The 20,917-nt window shown below is 36.9% G+C and overlaps 1 protein-coding gene across 2 annotated transcripts in view; it reads left to right on the top strand.

Annotated features, from left to right (window-relative positions):
• SEMA3A (semaphorin 3A) overlaps positions 1-20,917 on the top strand; it is a 324,291-nt gene that overhangs the window by 205,311 nt on the left and 98,063 nt on the right. For both annotated transcript variants that reach the window (XM_039389081.1, XM_039389108.1), the window contains 2 exons: positions 3,284-3,441; positions 6,194-6,256. In XM_039389081.1, coding sequence (XP_039245015.1) covers positions 3,284-3,441; positions 6,194-6,256 — 221 coding nt within the window. The remainder of the gene's footprint in view (positions 1-3,283; positions 3,442-6,193; positions 6,257-20,917) is intronic.

Genomic DNA, 20,917 nt, shown 5'->3' with positions numbered 1-20,917 from the left:
AAACCCCAGGAAAATAATTAGGGTATGCACCATAGATAGTATTAATCTCATTGATTTATTGAAGACATTCATCATTCTCCTCTTGTCATTACAATGCAATCTTTGTTGTAAATCTTGGTTTATATTATCAGCGATCATCCATGTACCTTGCCAGCATGAGTGATCGACACTTAACAGAATCGATGGATGTCAGTGCCCTTCTGGGAGTGTGCCCTGTTTCTCTCAGCAGTAGCCACTGATTGGCTACTGAAGACATTGGATAGTAAACACTTTGAAATTAATGAATTTGGGGAAGTCGAATACTTAATTTGTATTGATTGTGCAAATGTCATTGCTTTGCTCTTCAACAGCCTGTCCAGAATGTCCTATAAAGCCATATTCATCACTGGACAAATACATGTAAGTTAAAATAAGCAGCAGAGGATCTGCAGAAATTATTTAGGTTTTCACCTCCTACTTGTGATGTAGCTCAAACCTAACTAAATTAGCAGTGATTGAGAATCATCAACACACAAATGACATTTTTCTCCTCAACCTGTATTCTCAACCTGATTCCTGATGGGCAGAAACCTGATGTCAAACAATTTGAAATACACTGCTTGGAGCATGCTTAGGCCTAATCTTTTGGGCAACAGACCCTGGAAATCTAGTCATCTCCTGCAAAAGTCAGTAATGTGACAATATGACACAGACTGGATTAAAACCTAGAAGAAATGTCCTAATTTTAGACAATGGAATTTAGCTTTTAGTTTAAGTTGCATGTTCACGAAAAAACCCAACATAGTTACTTTTAGTATTGTTGCTTACTCTGAAAGTCACAGATAATTAAAAGAAAAAAATATATATATTTCCCTGTACAGCTACATCTGGTCCTTTTAAGTTATACTGTAGAGACTTATGAACAGTGAAGATGATGATGTAATTTACTCTTGGCCATAATAAACCTTAGACTCCAATGTTATGATCTCACTTTTTTCATGAATATTAGAAAGAAAAGAAAACATCAATCACCATCTGTAGATGTGAATATTTAGATCTCTGCATTAGGAAAATCATATCAGGCTCCTTTTAAGCCAAGTAGCTGTGTACCTAACTGATCTTATTTCCATTTTTAGCAGTTTTACCTTTGTGTAACATTGACTTCAGCAGACACTTGTCTTTACACTGCAGTCACAAAGGACAGAATCATACCTATGTGAGTTCAAACCAAGAAAGATGAAAAAATTACAAAGGTTTTTGACAGCTATATTATAAGAAAAATGATCAGATACAGATGACAGCAAAGCATTTCTAGCCAAGAGAGTTCTAAGACAAGTTAAGCAATCAATCATCTACATCACTCACTATTCAGTGAGTCGACATTCAACATCTGAATCAGTCATTACAAAGTAAAGAGAATTAGTAAAGTCTCTAACAAAATGCAAATAAATGAACCGGAGGACAATAGAGTCAAATTCTAGAACTTGGCAGGAAGCCAGAAGAATTATTTTGACAAGACTGCTTGGGGTGATTTGATTGTTTCATTTAAAAGAAAAAAAAAAAAGGAAAAAAAAAGGGAACTTCAGTCTCCAGCAGTACAAGTTTTTAAAAGTATACTGTGATACAAATGTATAGTTATATTTAGTGAGAAAAAGTGTAGAATATGGAACATAATATAGTGTGTGCTGTGATGCTTTGCTTTGCGAATTAACTCTTTTTGGTGCTAGTGAGAGTTTTTTCAAATAAATGCAAAGAACACCAGAGCAAAGCTAGCCCAAATGTTATGCAACTCTCAGTGTTATCTTTGTCTTCCTTGAATATGTTGCCTACTAATGCTTTCCATTTCAGAGTACCAGCCTGCTTCAAAATCCACCTGGTATAAGTGAACATGAAAAATAGGTTTAACATCTGCGGGACTACAAAGATGCAGGTGCTGAAATTCTGTAAATTCATGTGTTCTTCTATTATGTAGGTTCAAAAAAGCCTCATCTAACATACACCTTGTTCTTGTTAAAATAAAATAAGGGAGGAAAAAGAGGAAAAATAAGATTAAAAAAAATTAGGCAGCAACTTCTGTTTTAACAGCAGTTTCTCCTTGATTTTTAACAGCATAGGGGATGCTATCTTACACTCATTCCTCAGTTGGAGTAATGATGGAAAATGGGAGGGATCTTACCGAAAACCAAAAAGTCATAGCAGGTAGCTGCACTGTTAGACAAATCCTAGACATCCTCAGCTTGCACATATGGCAGAAGTAACACAAATGTTAGATACATGAAACTTGGGCCATCAGCCCTTGCACTGGATGTGTTCAGTCCCTTTCTCATCTGTCCTCCTGGGACCAAAAATGGAACTGCTCCTGCTCCTAAAACTGCATGTTTGCCTTTGTATGTCCCAAGGTCAGGACTTGAACCACATAGGATTTGCCATCACCAGGAATCTTTCTTATTGATGAATTACTAGTGCAGGTATACCTTAAAATGATAGAGATGGTTTGGTTTTGGTCCTGATATGAATATAGATAGACAGGAATAAAGAAAGAGTGTTTTCATGAGTATTTGTACTAATATAGTCTACATTATATTATGGCAAAAATATTTTTCAGCAGTTTCAGAAAAGTATGTATGACTTTGTTAATGTTTGAATAGCTAAGATACTGAGGATCCTTGTACTTAAAAAAATCCTATCAAGTGCAATGGCTCTGTGAGGAGCATGAGAACTAGAGTATTACTCTTAAGTTTAACAGAAGCCAAGTTACCTTCTCTAGCTTCATTCTTGTTCCAAGCAACAACATGCTGCCTGTGTCAGAAAGCTCAGAAGAGAATAATACATGTAAGAATAGATGTTACATCTTATTTCCTCTCATCAGCTGGTCATTCTTATCCCTTTTCTTGTAACTTATGGATCTGTATGAAATCGTTTTTCTGCTGGAAGTAGATTTTGTGTTTAGATGTGTTTTTTATCAGCTGGTTATCCTCAAGTTTATCCTTGCAAATCTCATTGATTGAACAAAATTGAACTTTGTCCAACAGTTGATGAGCTACATGGATAGAATTTTACCACTTAAAAGTTCGTACAGGCTTTTAATTGATTTTGCTGCTGTTTTGACCTTTGTGTAGAGCTGAATCTCAGAACCAGTTTCAGTACTTGAAATAAAAACAGTCAAGTGCCCAGGTACGTAATGCTTTCACTGGTTCCTACTCACTGAGCATAAATTCCTAAAATGGTATCTATACAAGTCAAAATATAAGTCTGTATTTCATTTGACCGTATTAACAACAAAAGTATTCCCTTTGTCTTACAGAAATGTTGGAATCCAACAATATAATCAATTTCAATGGACTAGCTAACAGCTCCAGTTACCACACTTTCCTCTTGGATGAAGAACGGAGTCGGCTGTACGTTGGAGCAAAGGATCACATATTTTCCTTCAACCTGGTTAACATCAAGGAATATCAAAAGGTACATTCATTCATGTTCTGTGCAATGTAAATATATACTTTTAATGTTGAAGACTTGTTATTACTCAGACTGTGTTGTGCATATATTTAATGTTGAAGACTTGTTATTACTCAGACTGTGTTGTGCGCTGTTGGAATTATGTAGTAAGTGTTTGGATGTCAGGAATACTATTACAATGAAAATATTTGCTGACTCTATGAAGAGAAATTTATAATGAGCCTATGACCTTTGACAGTATAATCTGCAATATTTTTTTCAGACTACTAAAAAAAAGTAAAGGATAAGTGAATAATCCAGCTATTTCCCAAACAAGACATACTTTCATGTGTACTGCTAAAAAGCCAAACATCTCTTATGACAATTTGCACAGAAAGGCCTTATTGCTCTGTATTTGTTTGCAGATAAAACAAGCTGTTTGAGAGTTCAGTGTTGATTTTTGTTCTTTAACCCAGCACTTGTAGGACCTCTGCTTCTGCTGCTTTCAAATCAAAATGGTTTCAGTATTAATAAAAGAGGAATAAGTCAGTAAAATATTGCCATTCTTGATGAAGAGTATAATTTTCCAGTAAAAGTTGGTGACTCATTAAAAGCTGACAAATAGTTTAGTGTCATTCTTCTGTTGGAGTCTAAATAAATAATTTAATTTTTCATTTATTTTAATAAGACAAAATGCCAAGAAGGTAAACAATGGGATGGAGGTTTGATTTGTTATATTAAGTATTTTGATGGCACACTTTTAAAATCCAGAGAGTACCCTTTTATGAGAGATATATTGCTTTAATACCCAGGGATTATTTTTTTTTCTTGGTGTTCCTGACCTTTTGGCCGTTTGACTATTAGCTTCCTAAGATGATAGCAATAAATACCTTGTGTTTTCTGTTCAGAGAGAAGACAGGCTATTCATTTGTATTCTCTAAGGATAAAAGGATAAAAGGAAAACTGGGTATTTTCTTTTCTATTCTCTTTAGAGCAGCTATAAAGGAAACTAGCTATTTATTTGAATTCTCTGAGGGATCAATAGCTTAATGTGCAAAACATCTGGAATAATTAAAGGAAAGAAGGTGTTTCCATTGCAGAAAACAGCTCTGTAGAATGGGAGGAATTGTGTCTTACGTACTTACATATTTAGATACCTTTAGAACACTCTTTGATTTTATATACAAATATTAAAATATTAAATAAAGAATTGCTACCAGTAACATGAAAATGTATGCTAGCAACAGACTTAGAGAAAAGACTTACAATTTAGACTTTAGGTTTAAGAATAGGCAAAAGGCTTAAAGAATTTGGAGATCTGTTTATTATAGACAGGAGAGTTGTGTAAGAAACTTAAATCAAAATTACAATGCAGCCAGTGCTGAACTCGAGCTCAAACTTTACCGGTTGTTTCTTCTGCCATGTAAAAAAACCCCTCAGGTTTCTGTCTAAATGCTCATGGCAACATCAAAACTCAAAAAAACAAATCTTTCAATTTATTAAAAAGAGATCGATTTAGCTGTCTTTTAAACCAAATTTGAGGAAAATATTGCGCTGTGAGACTAAGGAAAAAGAACATCTAGAATACTGGTTTTAAAAATATTGAAATTTTTGCCCAAAACTTGAACTGAACTTGAACTGGTCCTTTTGGGAGATCTGAGAAGTTTGGTTAATGTTTTTCAATGTAGTAAATTTTAATTTTCGCGTGTCTCTGCACGTTTTAAGCTGAGAATAGCAACAGGAAATAGTGGGAATCCTTTGAGAGAGAATGTGCTCATAAAATTTTCAGCCTTATTTTGTAGACTTAACATGTTTGTTTGTGTTTGAATTTCATTAAGTTTTAAGAAAATTTTGAATTTAAAAATGTTGCAAATTGTATTTTCAAATGTCATATATAACGTCTCCTTTGACCTCTTCTGTCATCCATGTTCATCCTTCTTTCTTTTTGTTTTTTTTTCATTAATACTTTGCCTTTTGCTTTCTATATTGAACACCAAGACTGTAATCCAGACTTATGGCCATTCATATTGCATTATCTGAGGCTCCCAAATGAATAGCCTTGCATTTTATGGGAAGATCATGTTTTATTCTATATGTAATTCCTAAAAGCTTTTCAAAGAAACATGAATAATTGACTGTGAGGGTCTCTTGATTTTCTCTGTATGAGGTGAGATCCATTTTCTGCAAAAACACTACAGCAAATCCTTAGGTTTAGGATTAGTTGTGTTAGGGCTGCTCTATAGGAACAGCATAAACATTTCTATTTTGATGGTGTGAAACTTGTCAAATCCCATGGCTTCTTTTTATTATTTAATTAACTAAACCTAGCAAAAGAGTAAACTAGTAGATACACTAAGAGGCAAACAGCTCATTTCCGATGCTGTAACTAATGTGTGATCAAATTTCAAACAGATCCCATTTATTGTTAGTAAGTATCTGCAATTTTTTGCTCTTAGTCTCCATTCCATGAGATTTAAAACATTGAAAGAACATTCACTTAATGGAGAGTCAACCGTCTTATCATTGGTATTCGAGATTCACAGCTGAAATTCACAATACAGACTATATTTCAAGATTGTTTTTACTGTGGCTCCTATTATCCCTGTTTTGTTCCCAATATTACATTTATTTGTTGTCAAATTTTAAGGAAGAAAAGGGAATAAGGAAAAGAATGAGGGAAAGAGAAACTGGATAAAGGCACTCTAGCATTTGGCCTGCAATTTGTGAATATTGAAGCATGTAATAACACAATCTGATTTTTGTTTTGTGTCTTTAGATTGTTTGGCCTGTGTCTCATTCCCGAAGGGATGAGTGCAAGTGGGCTGGAAAAGATATTGTGGTAAGTACAAATCTTTTTAGCATTTTTTTTCCTTTTATAAAACATTGTAAATATTTTATTATGTCTTACTGTGTTAATTCTTAAAGTATTTTTTCTACTCTGCAAGGTCACACATCTGATCATAACTTCAGTCTTGAGTTTTCTCAGTTGTCTTATTCAACATAATGAAATTTTGTCTTCATGACCAGGGGTTTAAATTTATAAGTGGAAATCATGTAAATTAAATAGAATTTATCTACCAAAAAAAAATCCCCAAAAAATATCAGAATGAGAAATATTAACCCTTGAATACTCATCTCCTGAAGTCAGGATGCGTAATATTTTGACCTATTTTTTCCCTGCTCCAGGTTCCAGTCCTACAGTGAGCTCCAAGAAGTGCTTTTTCTTTGTAGCATCTCTCTGGAGTCAGAGGGTTCCCCTGAGCTCTTTCCTTCATGGAGTTCATAGCAATATTGAGGTCAAAGTGTTTTTAACATTCTACATTAGTTTTGGTGCCTCAGGAAGGACCCTGTTACACTAGCCATCATTTTCTTTACATTTTCCCTCATTCCTGTGTGCATCATATTCCCTGTATTTATGAGGTAGGAGAGACATAGCCGGTAGCCCCCAAATAGCAATCATTCCACACTGATAATAACTGTCTTCTATATAGGAACAGAATGGGAAATAGGAGGAAAGGGCTGAAGAAGGGGGAAAGCAGATAAAAAATACATGCCTGCAATAAGCCAAACAAATACTTGCATAGCAAAGCCAAATGGGAAATCATTGTGGTTGCCAAGGTATAAGTGAGAGTGGAACTTGGCCCCGTGTGGATATGCTATTGGCCTGATTTTCAGAGATGATTCTGTAAAATATTCATAATGCCAACCATATGCCTCTGGAGAGCTCCATTTGAATAATTTCCTAGGTCATAATAAAAATAGTTTCATCAGTCTTTACCTAGGCCATAGAGGACAGTTGTCTTCATAAAAAAGCCATTTGGGAACAGTAGAGGTGGATTAGGTGAAAACTAGGAAATATAGGCTAAGCTATATATGTGAAGGGACAGCTGAAGTGCCAGATACTTAGGCTATCTCATTACATAAAAATAATACATTTAAATTAATTCACGTTCACAAATAATTTTCAGGAGTCCTTTACAAGGTGAAGCCTAGAATATCTAATATTCAAGGTTAAAAAAAAAGGCTAGTGTTAAATATGTGAGAAAATTAACTAGCCTTGCTGCTTGATCTTAAATGAAGTATTATGATATTACATTAAGTAGATTTTTTAATAGCTGGGGTAAAAACCTAGAACATTAGTAGGACATTCAGTGCCTAAAGTGAAAGTATACTCTTTTATTTTGAATAATTATTTTCAGAAATTCACAGTAGTAAGAGTATGCTTTATACATTGGACCATGCTGATTCTAATGCAGTTGTTGAAAATCATAGAGACGCATGTTCTGGAGTAAGCTGGGAAGTTCAGGTCCCCATCCTCTGGCTGTGCTAAGCTTGAGAGGACTGTTTATGCTGTAACTTCTGTTCACCTTGATTCCTTTGCTTCCTGTAATATTAGGACAGCTACACCTGCTGATCACGAGCAGAAAGTGAAGCCCATACCACACAGCAGTGCAGTGTGTGCCCCTGGCACATGAGCTGCCTGCTATGATCCTGTGCATTAGGAGCAGCACTGCCATGAGCTGGTGGGCAGAACAGGAGCACAGAACTCAGCACTCAGTGCAGCCCAGACTGAGAGTAACAGCAGTACAGCAAAATGTTGCTAGAATGTGCTAATTTGTTTTCAGAAACATTTTTCACATGTAGGCTTGTTGGTGCTGGTTTTGCTTTCCTTTTTTTTTTTTTTAATTTTAGAGTTCTCTACAAGAGTAGGTGAGAAATTAAAATAAAATAAACTCATATGTCATATGTAATGTGGGTCCAGTTTCAGTAGGCAGCTAGAAAGAGGGAATACATATCTTGGTGTGTTCAGAACATCATCTTTAAATATTTACAGCTGCTTGTTCTTGCCATAAAACAGTGCATTACAAGCAACATATTTAATGCAACTGCTTTAGCTGTAATTACAGATAAAGATTACAGATCATTTAACAAACTTATTATTCCTACCTTATTTATTCCTTAAAGCCATTGTTGGTACCTTGGGAGTGTGAAATATAAAGACCATAAAAATAACTCAACAGACTCTCATTAGTGGGAATAGGAGAAATAGAGGACAAATACAATGACATACAAACCATGCTTGATTTAATACTGCTTTCAGCATGTACCACTTCTGAGATACTGTATACTCTTCACTTGTGATGGTTCAAAACTTTCTAAATGACAGTCTATACTTCTACATTGAGGTCTTTTTTAAAAAAAACAACTTTTAATTATTGATCTCCAGGGTAAGTCAGTGCTGAAAATGCAAGTCCCCACTAATGGGCCAGGTGCACTGCAGCAGCTGCAGCACAAGTGTAACCCTGGCCCTGCCCCACTGCTAACCTCAGCTATGGCCTCAGAGATTTCCTCTCATAATTATAAGGGGTAATTTACCATCGTTTTCACTCCTTCAGAGGGATTCCTTATCCTGATGCTGTCAGTCATGCCAATCCAGGCACAGCAGGTTTGTGGCTCAGGACAGTCCATGCGGGATTTGAGGAGAGCAGCCAACGGGGCCTGTTCCCGCTCTCCACTCTCCTGCTACCTCTTTGTTACTTAAGCAGTCATTTCTGTTTCTTAAAAGGCTTACTATATGTTAATTACTTAAGCTTTACTCGCTGTATAGATAGATAAAGCTGTTAAAGTATGCTTTGGATCTTTTTTTCATATGAGTAAGCTGAGAAGAGATGCTAGAAGACTCCCCCCCCAGCTATGCAATACCTACTTACAGCAGGACTTCTCTGACAGAGGTTAACTGCTACACTTTCCCACAAAATACAGATTTTTTCCAATAAAATCATAATTACTCTCCCATGTAAGTACTTAGTATTACAACGTATTTCCATTTCCTCAGTATAGAGTATCACAAGCACCAAAGTAATGCTGTTCATGAAAAATTAAAGACTATAAATAATAAATAAGATATTTGCTTACGTAATTCATCTAAATGAGCAATTCTGTGAGGATTTCTTGCTATTTTGGACTTCAGTGTTTTATTTGATCTATTCTGGTTTCTGTAAGTCCTGTGAATATTTCTCATGATTCCTGGCCAGACCTTGATAATGATCAAAGACGACAAAGTCTCTACAGAATAATTCTCAGCTTTTATACTAAACTTACAGAACAGTCATGCTGCTAGTCATATTCCTCACCAGTGAGCCTCAATATTTTTGTTTAAAAATCTGACAGTCATCTGGGACCCTGCAAAAACACATGGCAACCTCTGCATTACATGTGGGTTGAATAATAGGTAACTAAAAAAAAAAAAAAAAAAAAAGAAAAGTGGCTACAGTTCCAGTCTGACATTCTTGGGATATCATAAACCAGCAAAGCAAAGCCTGGGTGATTTACAAAAGTTACCAGAAACACCAGTTAGTGTTGCAAGCAGGAATATGGCAGGAATAGGTTCCTGACTGGAAACCTCATTTAGTCCTTAAACTGTTAATTTAGCATTGTTTTAAAAATTTTGGCTGCTGTTCAGTTGATACATCTCTGCACTAGATTTGACTGAGGCACCATAACAGTAGTTCACGTTACACAGTTAGTCAGAGAAATCCCTTTTAAAGGGTATGATAGATTTCTATGACTGGAAAGCTTAAAAGATGTATTTCTGAAGGGCACCTTTGGATGTTATTTTCAAGTGTGATTTGACTATCGAATTTATTTAGCCACTTTTAAAGATTCCAGCTCAAATTAAATTGTTTAAACAGTCCTTTCTGGCCTTGACGTGTATAAATCTTTAACATTTCAATAGGTACTTTAGTAAAGCCGCACAGGACAAGCTGCATGATGGCAGGCATTTATATGCACTTTGCATGCTGTATGATGTCGGCTTCTCCCTGGATGTTTCTGGTGAGAAATCTACATTGATGTACAAACAGATGCAAAGAGTACCAAGTACTTGGTACCAGCAAGCTTCTGTGTATGCTCTGTCACAGGAACATACACAGTTACGTACATACAGGTCCATACAACGTTACACTTTTGTGTACACAGCGAAAGTGTATCAGCAAAATTGTGTGTGGGTAAGCACTGACTGTATTATAATTTATAGGAGATAGGCATCTGCTTGGGTTATTTAATTGCCATTAAATTTTATCTGGTTATTAACTTTTACCTGACTTCAATCGTGATTGATTTTTTTATACTTGATAGTCCTCTTGATGGTAATTTGGAATCACTTTAGATCAAAAACCTATTTCCAGTGAAGAAGCAAGACTGTTTACACTACACGATATAGCCATATTCTGTGCATGCTTCTTTGCATTCAAGTGTGGCTGGCACCTACTTACTGAGTTTATTGTTCATGCAGGTGTAAAAACATGACTGTAATTTAATTCATCATCTCATTTTTTATGATAATACATAAAGCCAAAATGTTCATATGCCATCTCAGTTTATGCTTCCTTTAAACTCTTCCAGACCCTCCCTAAATTATAGGAAGGGAGGGGATGGATCTATAGAATCATAGAATTATAGAATCAGCCGGGTTGGAAAGGACCTCTGAGATCATCAAGTCCAACCCTTGATCCACTACCGCTGTGGTTACCAGACCATAGGCTTATGGATCCCTCAGTGTGTAATGATTTAATTTGGAAAGAAAGAAGAAAAAATAAAAAAAAAAAGAAAAACAAAAACAAAAACTAGAAAAGAAAAAGCTGTGTGTAACTCAGCAAGTGTCCCTCAGCCATATCTGGTGATACTTTGGAAAAACAAAGTTGGCAATAAATGAGCACTGTTCCCTTTAACTCATTTTATTACTGTAGTTGCCTTAGGGAAAATAGAAGAACATGGAGGCAGAAAGTAAAAGTAATTCCTTTCATCTGTTATTGTAAACAAAGATCTGAAGACAGAATCTGAAAATTAAATATATAATGCTGACTGGACCTAGAAAGCCAGTCATTCATCTGAAAGGCACAATTTTTCCGGTCAAATTGCTTCTGGCCCTTTGGGTTTGCCAAAGAGTAGTTCATTCCTTTCTCTCGGGGCTGTTCCTTTGGAGGACATCTACAGCCAGATTTCCAGCTTTTCTACCACCAACCTTCATCGCCATCCCTGTTTCATGTCTGGCTTCTTGTCTCCAGCACAGCAGTAAAACTCTTTAACAGAGCCTAACAACCCAGGACCCCCATCCAGTCTGGGTGAAAGGGAAAGGTGAATGTCTCCTGGGAGCAGGAAGGGGTAAAATAAGTAAAAATCCAAAGCAACAGACCTCCCGTAACATTAGGGACAGAATTTACTCTCAATATGACTTACTACAAGAAGAAATATGATTTTCATTATATTTGTCAGATAAACAGTGCCACTGCATATCCTTTCTGACTATCAGTTGTCCCAGTTAGTGTGCTTTGTTTTTCAGCTTGAGGGCTGCTCACTCCTTAGTCTTGTCCATTTTCTCTAATGTGGACGCAATTTCCTACTAAAGGAATTCTCACCATTTGGGAGATGAGAGAGTGAGACATTTTGTAAGTAGTGCTGCTTTAGTACTGGTACTTTGTAAAAGTGCTTTGCATAGACTACAAACAACAGAGGAAGACGGGGGGAATCCCCTCAAAACCTACAACCACTGCACTCGGAGGTGAACTGGGCTTGGTAAAAAAGGGGTTTTGGGCACTGGAGTCTTTCAAAGTCCTGTGCAGCTCTCTAACAGACTACTCCACCCAGAAACTTTTGTTTGTGCCCCCTCCAGTTCTCGAATGGACCCCCACAACACATCCACCAGCATAAAGCCTCATTTATGGCTTGTTGCAGATCCTGATCCTACAGCTTGTGTTCATTTAGGCATTTACATATATTTCTTTTTATGTACTGACCAAGGCAAATCAGATGCTGTAAGGTAATAACTTGTGTCCTTATACAGAGGAAGAATTAACTTGGCAGTTGTTCAGATTTTCATATTTTACCCATTTATGTATCATGGGGAGTCATTTAAGTCTTTCAGTATGGGGAACAAATTGATATAGATCAAGGAGAAAGCTAATTTTCCAATTTTGGGCTTATTTTTCTGTTTATAGGTGTGACTATAGAAATTTGCTTCTGAAGGAAATTTAATATTCAGCAGATTTAATGCAGTCTTGCAGAAATGTTTTCTTTGTTGCTTTTGAAATACAAATTCACAGAGTCAGAAAAGGCAAAGTAAAGGAGAAATGAAGGAAAAATCGTTCCCCAAATTATAGGGTTTAATTTTCTATCAAGAGATGTTCCTCGTGAGCCCTTGTTTGGCCTTGGCAAGTCTGAGAATTATTTATGGCTGAGTTTCCAGCTATTGCTATTTCAAAATGTTGTAGGGTAATTCCATGTTATGATTTACTGCACCCTAAGATGGACAGAGTAAATTTATTCTTCATACATTTCTTTCCAGAAAAACACATTAACTGGATGACTGGTAGAAATGATCGATATGTTTAGTCCCTGTTTTCTTTCAGGGCTTCAGTCTGAAGTTCATGAAGTCAAAGAAAAGCCTTCCCTTTGCTACCAGTCACATCTTTTTTTTTTCTTTTTCTACTTTTTTTCTGAATTTGATTCACATTCTTTGTATTTTAGCAAACAGACTGGGCTTTTTGTTTGGTTGGTTGTTTTTTTCATTTTTTTTGTTTTTTGTTTGGTTGGGGGTTTTTTTGGTGGTTTTTTGGTTTTGGGGGATTTTTTGGAGTTGGTTTTGTTTGTGTCTGCTCTGAAAGATCACATACCAAGTTTCTCTATACTCAAGATGTGGTCACTATGTCACCATTAAATTAGTCCACAACTAATTTTTTCTGTAGACCCATTACTTACATACACCAAAAACAGGTCTACTAAATTCCTCCCTGCTGCACACAAGTCTAAATTATTGTCTTTTTCCTATTGTAATAACTAAGAAAACTAAAGGGAAAGTTCTTAAAATAACCCAGGAAATAATATGCAGTTATTTCCTGTGCCAAAGCTAATGCTTTGTTCAGTTTCCACATCTTCATGTCAACAGAAGATATTAAAAAAAAAACCCTTTTCAGTGTTGAAAAAGTTTTATATTCTGAAGATGGTGGAATAACAAAAGTAAGAACAGTAAATAAAGGGAGAATTTATATATTTTTCTCTTGCTTTTGTGTTTGGTTTTGTTTGTTTGTTTTCTCTTTTTCTGATTAAATGATCTTTGTTGGATGAAATGATCTATTCATCTCTTACTCCCTTAGGTAATTCCCTTCTGATTAACATTTTCCAAAAACTTTAGATTGTATGCATATATCATGAATATATTAAAAAAAGAAATCCAACCAACAAAAAGATAACAAAAAAAACCCAAACCGCTCAACAAGCTCACATTTCAACAATTTCACTTTGGTGCCATATTTTTACTGAGTGGGAATTTTAAGCTTCTGTCACGTAAGGTTTCTCTGTTCAGTATCTCTCTGTGGTGCCAAAACAGTTTAATATCCCCACACAAATTTCCATCATCCCACAGTAAGACACATGTAACCTCATAGAGTAGCTTACAGTGTATGTTTATTTACAGGCACACATACTGCTAGGCAACTGTCCCTTATAGGTGTCACAGTCTTTTGCTTCCTTTCAACACTTCATGGTTTTATGTTCATTTTCAAAAGAGAAGTTTTGAATATATTGTCTTAGGTGGCTGTGAGTGGAAGTCATTAGAGGATATGCCTGCAATATTCTGAATAAAGGCAAGTTGACTGATATGGAGTCTGTGTTATGTGCCTGTAACAGGCTTGACAACCCGTTTGTCTGAAATACTCCACCCAATTAACAGGTGTTGATCCTATTTGGAAAGGCGTGAGTGTAATCTGATTTCTCCAGGAGACAGGTGATTACTCCACCCAGATGGAAGAGATAGATGAGAGAGACTTTAGATCTAGGCTGTGGTTGCAACTTAAATTGCTGCTGGGCTTGATGAGGCTACCTGAGCTGAAACCGAACTCTAGTGTTCATTTCTTTGCTAATAAAGCCGTGCTCGTATTGTGGGACTCATTTACTCTATAGAACAAAACAAATTTTTATTTTAAAGTTATGGTCAGAAAAGAACTGGCTTCTGCTTGACCTCAAGGCTTCCCAATATTTTGAGTTATTTATTAATTACTCTTCTGTTCCTTAAATAAATTTATTCTGTGCTGTAGGAAGTGCATACTACTGCAGAGCATAACAATTCAAAATAAAGGAAGCTTGCTAGCACTCATGGAAAGGTTTAATGTACAACAGTCATGCTATGCCTGCTATGCCCGGAAAACCCACTTGTTTGCTGGACTGCATCCACAGAAGACTTTGGTTTGTCTTGTTAACTATGCATTAACCAGATGTACAAAAATGTGACATGATCATTGAATCAGGTATATTGTGCTGCAGCCCTCTAGCTGTTCACAGGTCTGGAACATTTGTTATATACATCTTCTGAATGAAGGTTTCAGGGCATGAAACATGTCTTGTAATTGGAATGTGCCAAATGCAAGAAAAGATTGGAGAAAATTTTGCTTCCTGAGATCACTAGGTCACATGATCAGTGCTAAAGACAAAGATTTAGAGATCTGGTGTGTCAAGGGAGGCATCTTCAAAGCATGGCTTCTAATGACTTCTTTTAATGGCTTCTGGCTTAAGATTGTTTTCAAGACAAGCCCTAAGGAGTATCCCACCTAGCTTAGCTACCTCCATGCTTAGCCTTAGTGATAAACCCTGGGCCAAATGACCAAATACCAGTAATGACCCAGATTTGCAAGTGGATAAGTAGACAGGCAAAGAGACATTTTGTGTTTTGCCCTCACTAACACAAAGGAAGAACCAGAGAAGCTTTCCATCTGCTGTGCAAGTGTGCTGACAGTACAACTGTTTGCTAATATGGCTTGCAGTTTTGTGGCTTGAAGGAATCAGGATATATCTGCTTTTTTTAATCATCTGCTTTCTTGGCTCCTTTTTTCTTGTCTTGATGCTTTAATGGTTTGAATTCATGCAGACATCCTGCAACTTGAGTAAATTATACATTTTAAATATTCTCAAGAACTCTTGTCATATCAGAAAATCAGGCAGCTAACAGGCAGCACTTAATTGGAAAGATAACTGGAAGTACAGTAAACTGTACTATGCAACCAAAAATGTCTTATCAACCCTCATCAGTCTGAAATTTCTCAGGGCACATCTTGTCAGCAGAGGAAAATCTAGATATGAAATTAAACAGTGGTTCCTGTGCAATGTCGGCAGTGGTTACCATGCCTAAGAGTAAAGTCATTCATGACATCTCCAGAGGAGTTGGGTCCCCCAGATTACAATACAGTATAAAGTCCTGCACAATTTAGCATAAAGGTCACTTATTCTGGGGATCTGTCAGCTCTTTCAAAGCTCTGAGGTAGGAAAACAAGTACAGTTAAAGTCCAGTCCTCAAAATAACATGGATTTATAAAAGGGACTAGGTGGTTTTTTTACCTAGACATATTTTTGGTTTGTATTGGATTTGCATGTGTGTGATGAAATGCACACTGCTTATTAAGGCTTTGACAAATGGGGATGTAACTCCCAAGAAATAAGTTAATAGAAACCCCTTTCTGTAACACAGACTCCAATACTTCAGCTGCTCAACTTGCTTCAGTCAGCACTGCAGACTGGCTCTTTTTTGGAGGGTGAGAGTAAAAAACATTGCTCCTGCTAATTGCAAGGTACAGTAATGACAAAACAGGGATGTAAATGATGATATTGATCCCAGCTGCAAGGGTACACAGTAATAAATCACATATTGCAAATGTTCTCATGCCAGCTGGCCTCCCCTGCTCTAAAATCGTGCACCTGCCTATACAGGTTCAGCTGGAAGGTTATCTCATGGAGTACAGGTGCCAGGCAGGATTTCCCCACCCATTACAGCCTGCACACGGCTCCCAGAACTCGGGGACTTTCTCTTTACTGCCAGTGTTAACACGAAAGCTTTGCAGTGCTGTTACCAACCAGCTTATTCCAATAAAATAAAATTTTAAAAGACCATTGCATTTTAACAGGACTCAAATAATTGGCTTTGTTCCCTGCTTATTCTGGGCCTTTTAAAGCAGACTGTGTTTTTGGACCAATATTCTTTTAAATGTTACTGTAATAAAAAGAGGGACACGACAATAATTTTTAAATAATGTTACTTCATTTTACAAAATCTTGCTCCCAAACAGCAAGAGCTGTGAAAGCACACACCATGTAGAGTTCACCCTGAAGAGACTTCCTCGCCCATGCTTACTGACATGCTAGAGTATTTGCCGGGTCTAGCTGAGAATCCATTATCTGTGTACATGGCAGTCACACATATATTTATTGCACTAACACTCCAGAAATATTTTCCTTGAAACAATGCTGCTGCATGCTGAAAAAGATACCAGTACCAGCTGAACTGATTGCAGGCAGCAGTAGCCCACCAGCAAAAGAGAGAAGTTAAAAAGCTCCCTGGTAATTCTGGAACATCTTTCATCAGTGTGATACATTTGAATGACAGCAGTAATATCAAGGATTACTTATTCTCCGTGGATATCCCTGACCTCGTCACTTGAGAATTCAACTAATTGGACAGATGAAGGGAAAAAAAAGTAAACATATTAATTAACCTCATGCATGGGACTTTATATGAAAGCTGTCCATCCATTTTGATTTAAAAGACAAAACACATATTTGTTTTGCTTGTCCAGCTGTTAGATGATAGTTTTAAATCCCCTTGTCCATCCAGTTTAGACAAAATCTTCTGATATTTTAATCACTTGGCTATGTGGGAAGGCTGAAATAAAGGAAGAATATATTACTGGATCTGATCCTTATCTGGATTAAATCAGCAGAAAACTGTTGAAGCTAATGATACTGTAAAGGATCATTTAGCCTTCTACTTATTGCACTGCATAATCTGGCCATTTACATTTACTATAATATCTGAGAAGCAGTATGGATATCAGTGTTGGTTAAAAAAATGAAACCACTTTCTTAAAATAAGGAGAAAAATCTGGATATTAGTTGGTCATGGGGACTTACCCTTTAATTTCCACTTAAAAAGATGTCATTAAAAACTATTTGCTGCATTAGTAATTCAGATCGAAGGACGTAAGTTCCAGGCTTCTGGAGGAGAGAGAATTACTGGAAACTCATAAAAAACACCTAAATTCTGTTTTAATTTTCATACGCGGAGCAGATGTTTTGACAGATGGATGGACTTTATTTTTGTAACTGTCCGGGAAAAGTCTGCATAACACAGCCTAATCAGTGTTACATATCTGTAGTGTTTGTTTTTCAGTCTTTCTGCATTCGACTCTTATGCTTTTGGTTGCAGACATTTTCTTTGTGATTTATTTTTTCAGGTTAATCTCTCTCTGCATAAGCCCTTTTATCAACTTGATATATAAATATTAGAAAACTCTTAAAAAATAAATGTGCATGTTTGGTTTGTAAGTCAGATATATTGATCTTCATATAGTGGGTGCCCTTCTAGAAAACTTAATTAACACTCTATCTTCTCTTTAAGACAGGCCCTCTTGCCCTTATACTTATTATATAATATTTGGAATTAAAAGTTAGTGTTAAGAAATCTGTTGAGACTCACAAGACCTTTTTGACTTTAATTCACACTCTGAATGTAAGTGGCAGTCTAATAATTTCTCAACTTGTTCTACAAGTAGGAGTTTAACATGGCAGAATTTGCAGTGGAGTTGGGGCTTTGGCTTTGTTACCATAGCACGATGTGTTACCTTAGTACTGTTTTAGCCACTTTCATTTCAATAAATCATCAGTGTGGAGCTGAGGATCTGAACCCCCCAACCTCCTCAGTCAAGTTTAGAGGAAGCATAAATACCTTTAATGCACCTTTTAAAAGGTGAGTTAAAACCTTTTTCTCACTCAGGAATACCCAGTGAAATTCTGAGGTGTGTTTCCTCCATGTGGCCAAATGTATCTTTAACTCCTAGACATAAGGTAGAATGGCTTCAGGGCATATAATGCCCCTGTGCACTTATATGCCATATTAACCCCAGGAAGGCCTGTAGGAGCTTCTTTGGCTTTGGTGAAGTTTACAGTCCGTTTTCCTTCAAACAGAGAAGCAAATTTGATTGGGCCCCAGGTTTGGGGTGAGCACTTCATCTACTACACATATCACCATTTCTTTGGCCATGCTTTGGAGGATGTTGGCAATCATGCCATCACAACTGTTTGCAGAGACAGATCCAGCAGTTATATTGTGAAAACATAATAAAGTAGCTACCTAAGGAAGTTCCCTCTGTCAGGACAGAGAGAGGAAGATCTTTCAGGCTGTGCTAAAAGGTCTCAGATGTGATGTAGGGATTTGGCTGCTTGGATTTTAAGATAGAGGCACTTCTATACAAGACCAAAGGCGGAACCTACAGCTCTTGGGGAAACCTTAAAGCATTTATTGAAATCTAAATGAAGACTAATCCTCTCCAGGGGTAGGCAAGAAAAATGAATGGGTATTTTGAGGACTGCAGTAACTCCCACATGATGTACCTAATTGTCCCTTTGAATACCTACCTCAGTCATTCTGTACCACATACAACCGCTTATGCTTTCTGCTGTATGTATGTATGTATGTATATATAAACTCAAGCTCTAGGGCATAAACCAGTGTTTAGCTTTATAGAGAGAAGCAAAAGGTTCCTAGTATTAAGCTACCCGTTATAATGAACAAGATTATTAGGTGCAGGAATTTACAATGATTCACTGTGACGATCCCAGTACTCATCTTCTTTAAGGTTTATTTTCATAACCCATCCAAGTAATACTTTTCAAACCTTGCATTCATCTTCATTCGCATTATTTGGCTAAAAGTATTTAAACTCCCACAACACCTTGCTTTCAAATATGAAAAAAATTATTTCCGCCTGGAAACTAGTTTTTAAAAGTCTAGTTTTCTTCCTTCATCTATTTCACTTGACAAAGAGTAATATTCAAACAGTATGGATATGTCCAGAATGTGTCCCCTTTAACAACATCCCTTTCTCAGGGAAAGTGAAAATGGATACAAAAGCGTGGGGAGGCTCAATTCACGCTCAGACACAGTGTTTAAATTCCCTGACAATTTGTTCCTTACAGCTTCTGGCTCTGGGTTACCTCCTCTTCCTGCAGTGGATACTTTCTCCTATCTGCCGTATTTTCTGAGATACTACATGCCTTTTGTTGTCTTTATTTCCCTTCCAGTGCCTTACACTCTGAGATCATATAGTGAAATGCCTCATCCTGCTGGCACAGACCTTCACACTAACAATATAGTGCTAGCCTGGGGGTCTGGCAGTGGGAGACACTGCTGCCAAGTGGGACAAGCCCAGTTAGAGACACCCAAGTCATTCCAGGCCTCCAGCCAAGGGGGTTGGAGAATTGCTTTGTAGTCAAGTTGACGTAGCCACCAGTGTCGGGACCAGCAGAGCTGCCTGCCAAGTTTCACAACTGATTGGTGCCTGAATGCCACTGAAGGAATTGTGCTGTGAGGGCAGGAGCGGGGAAACAGACTGGAATTGGGAGTCAGTCACGCAAGTCCCATAGAGTGGCAGACTCGAATTGCATTCAATGCACACACACTTTCCATGATCGGAATATCTTCTTTGTCGTACGCATGTGCTGTGATTTAGGGTCTGAGCAAATCATTCAAAGCTGTTAAAGTTGGTTTATTACAGATTTGTGGAAAGCTTTTTTGTCCCAGAGCCACGTAAACCGGGAAAACCTAGTATTCATCATCCCAAAGCAAATTCTTGCTGAGTTCAGAATATCAAACAACCAGGTACAAGATTTTCACACATGACGTTGTATCTGTGCAGCTGTACTTGAGCACAATTAGACAAAGGAAGAAATCTGAGATGGAAATCAGTGTGCCTGTTGCTGTTGTTCCAGGGAGAATAGCACTGTCTCCCAGGCAGGGCAGAAAAAAGTTCACTTTGAACTTCCTGAGTTGACAGGGGCTTAAATCAGAACTGTAACTTTACTTTGATGTCATTTATTGGGGTTTAATACCCCTCTTTATTTATTTTTTTACTACCATGTAAAATATATAAAGAAACCTAATCTGCTAGAGAGGTGTATGAGAATTTACTGAATAGACCTTAATGGTTCCTTTATGCAGCTATAAAACAGAGGGAAGCTGTAAGAGCAGTCTGAACTGGACTAGGAACTTTAAATGTTATATAAATTTATTCACCATAGTCAAAGGTTTATTGCTGTAGGTATTTACTTTCCCCATTGTTTAACTAGGTTGTGTATTTCGCAGACATCTATGGTAAAAAACACATTATATAAGGGATTAAAAGCAGGGATGAATAAGCTAAATATGCTTTTGGAAATATGTTAGAAATCCGGAGTCACTTTACTGATATTTACTCATTTACACTAATATCAGTTGTAAACACTTGACATGCAAATACAGCTATAATAGGGTTAATCCCCCTTCCCCCCCAGGCTAATCTGGAATAATTCAGTGAAGCTGATGATACAATTTTTTTCTTAATTTCATCCATAGAAATCAAAGAAGACTCTGTCCCTAATCTAAGTAGGGTTTTCCATCTCACCTTTAAAGTATTAGCTATCTAAT

Source organism: Pipra filicauda, unplaced genomic scaffold (genome assembly GCF_003945595.2).
Source record: "Pipra filicauda isolate LSUMZ 115617 unplaced genomic scaffold, ASM394559v2 scaffold101_size5749837_pilon, whole genome shotgun sequence".
In the NCBI taxonomy this organism is placed as follows: domain Eukaryota; kingdom Metazoa; phylum Chordata; class Aves; order Passeriformes; family Pipridae; genus Pipra; species Pipra filicauda.
Note: the sequence above shows the minus strand (reverse complement) of the source record. Positions and strands in the feature narration are given on the sequence as shown.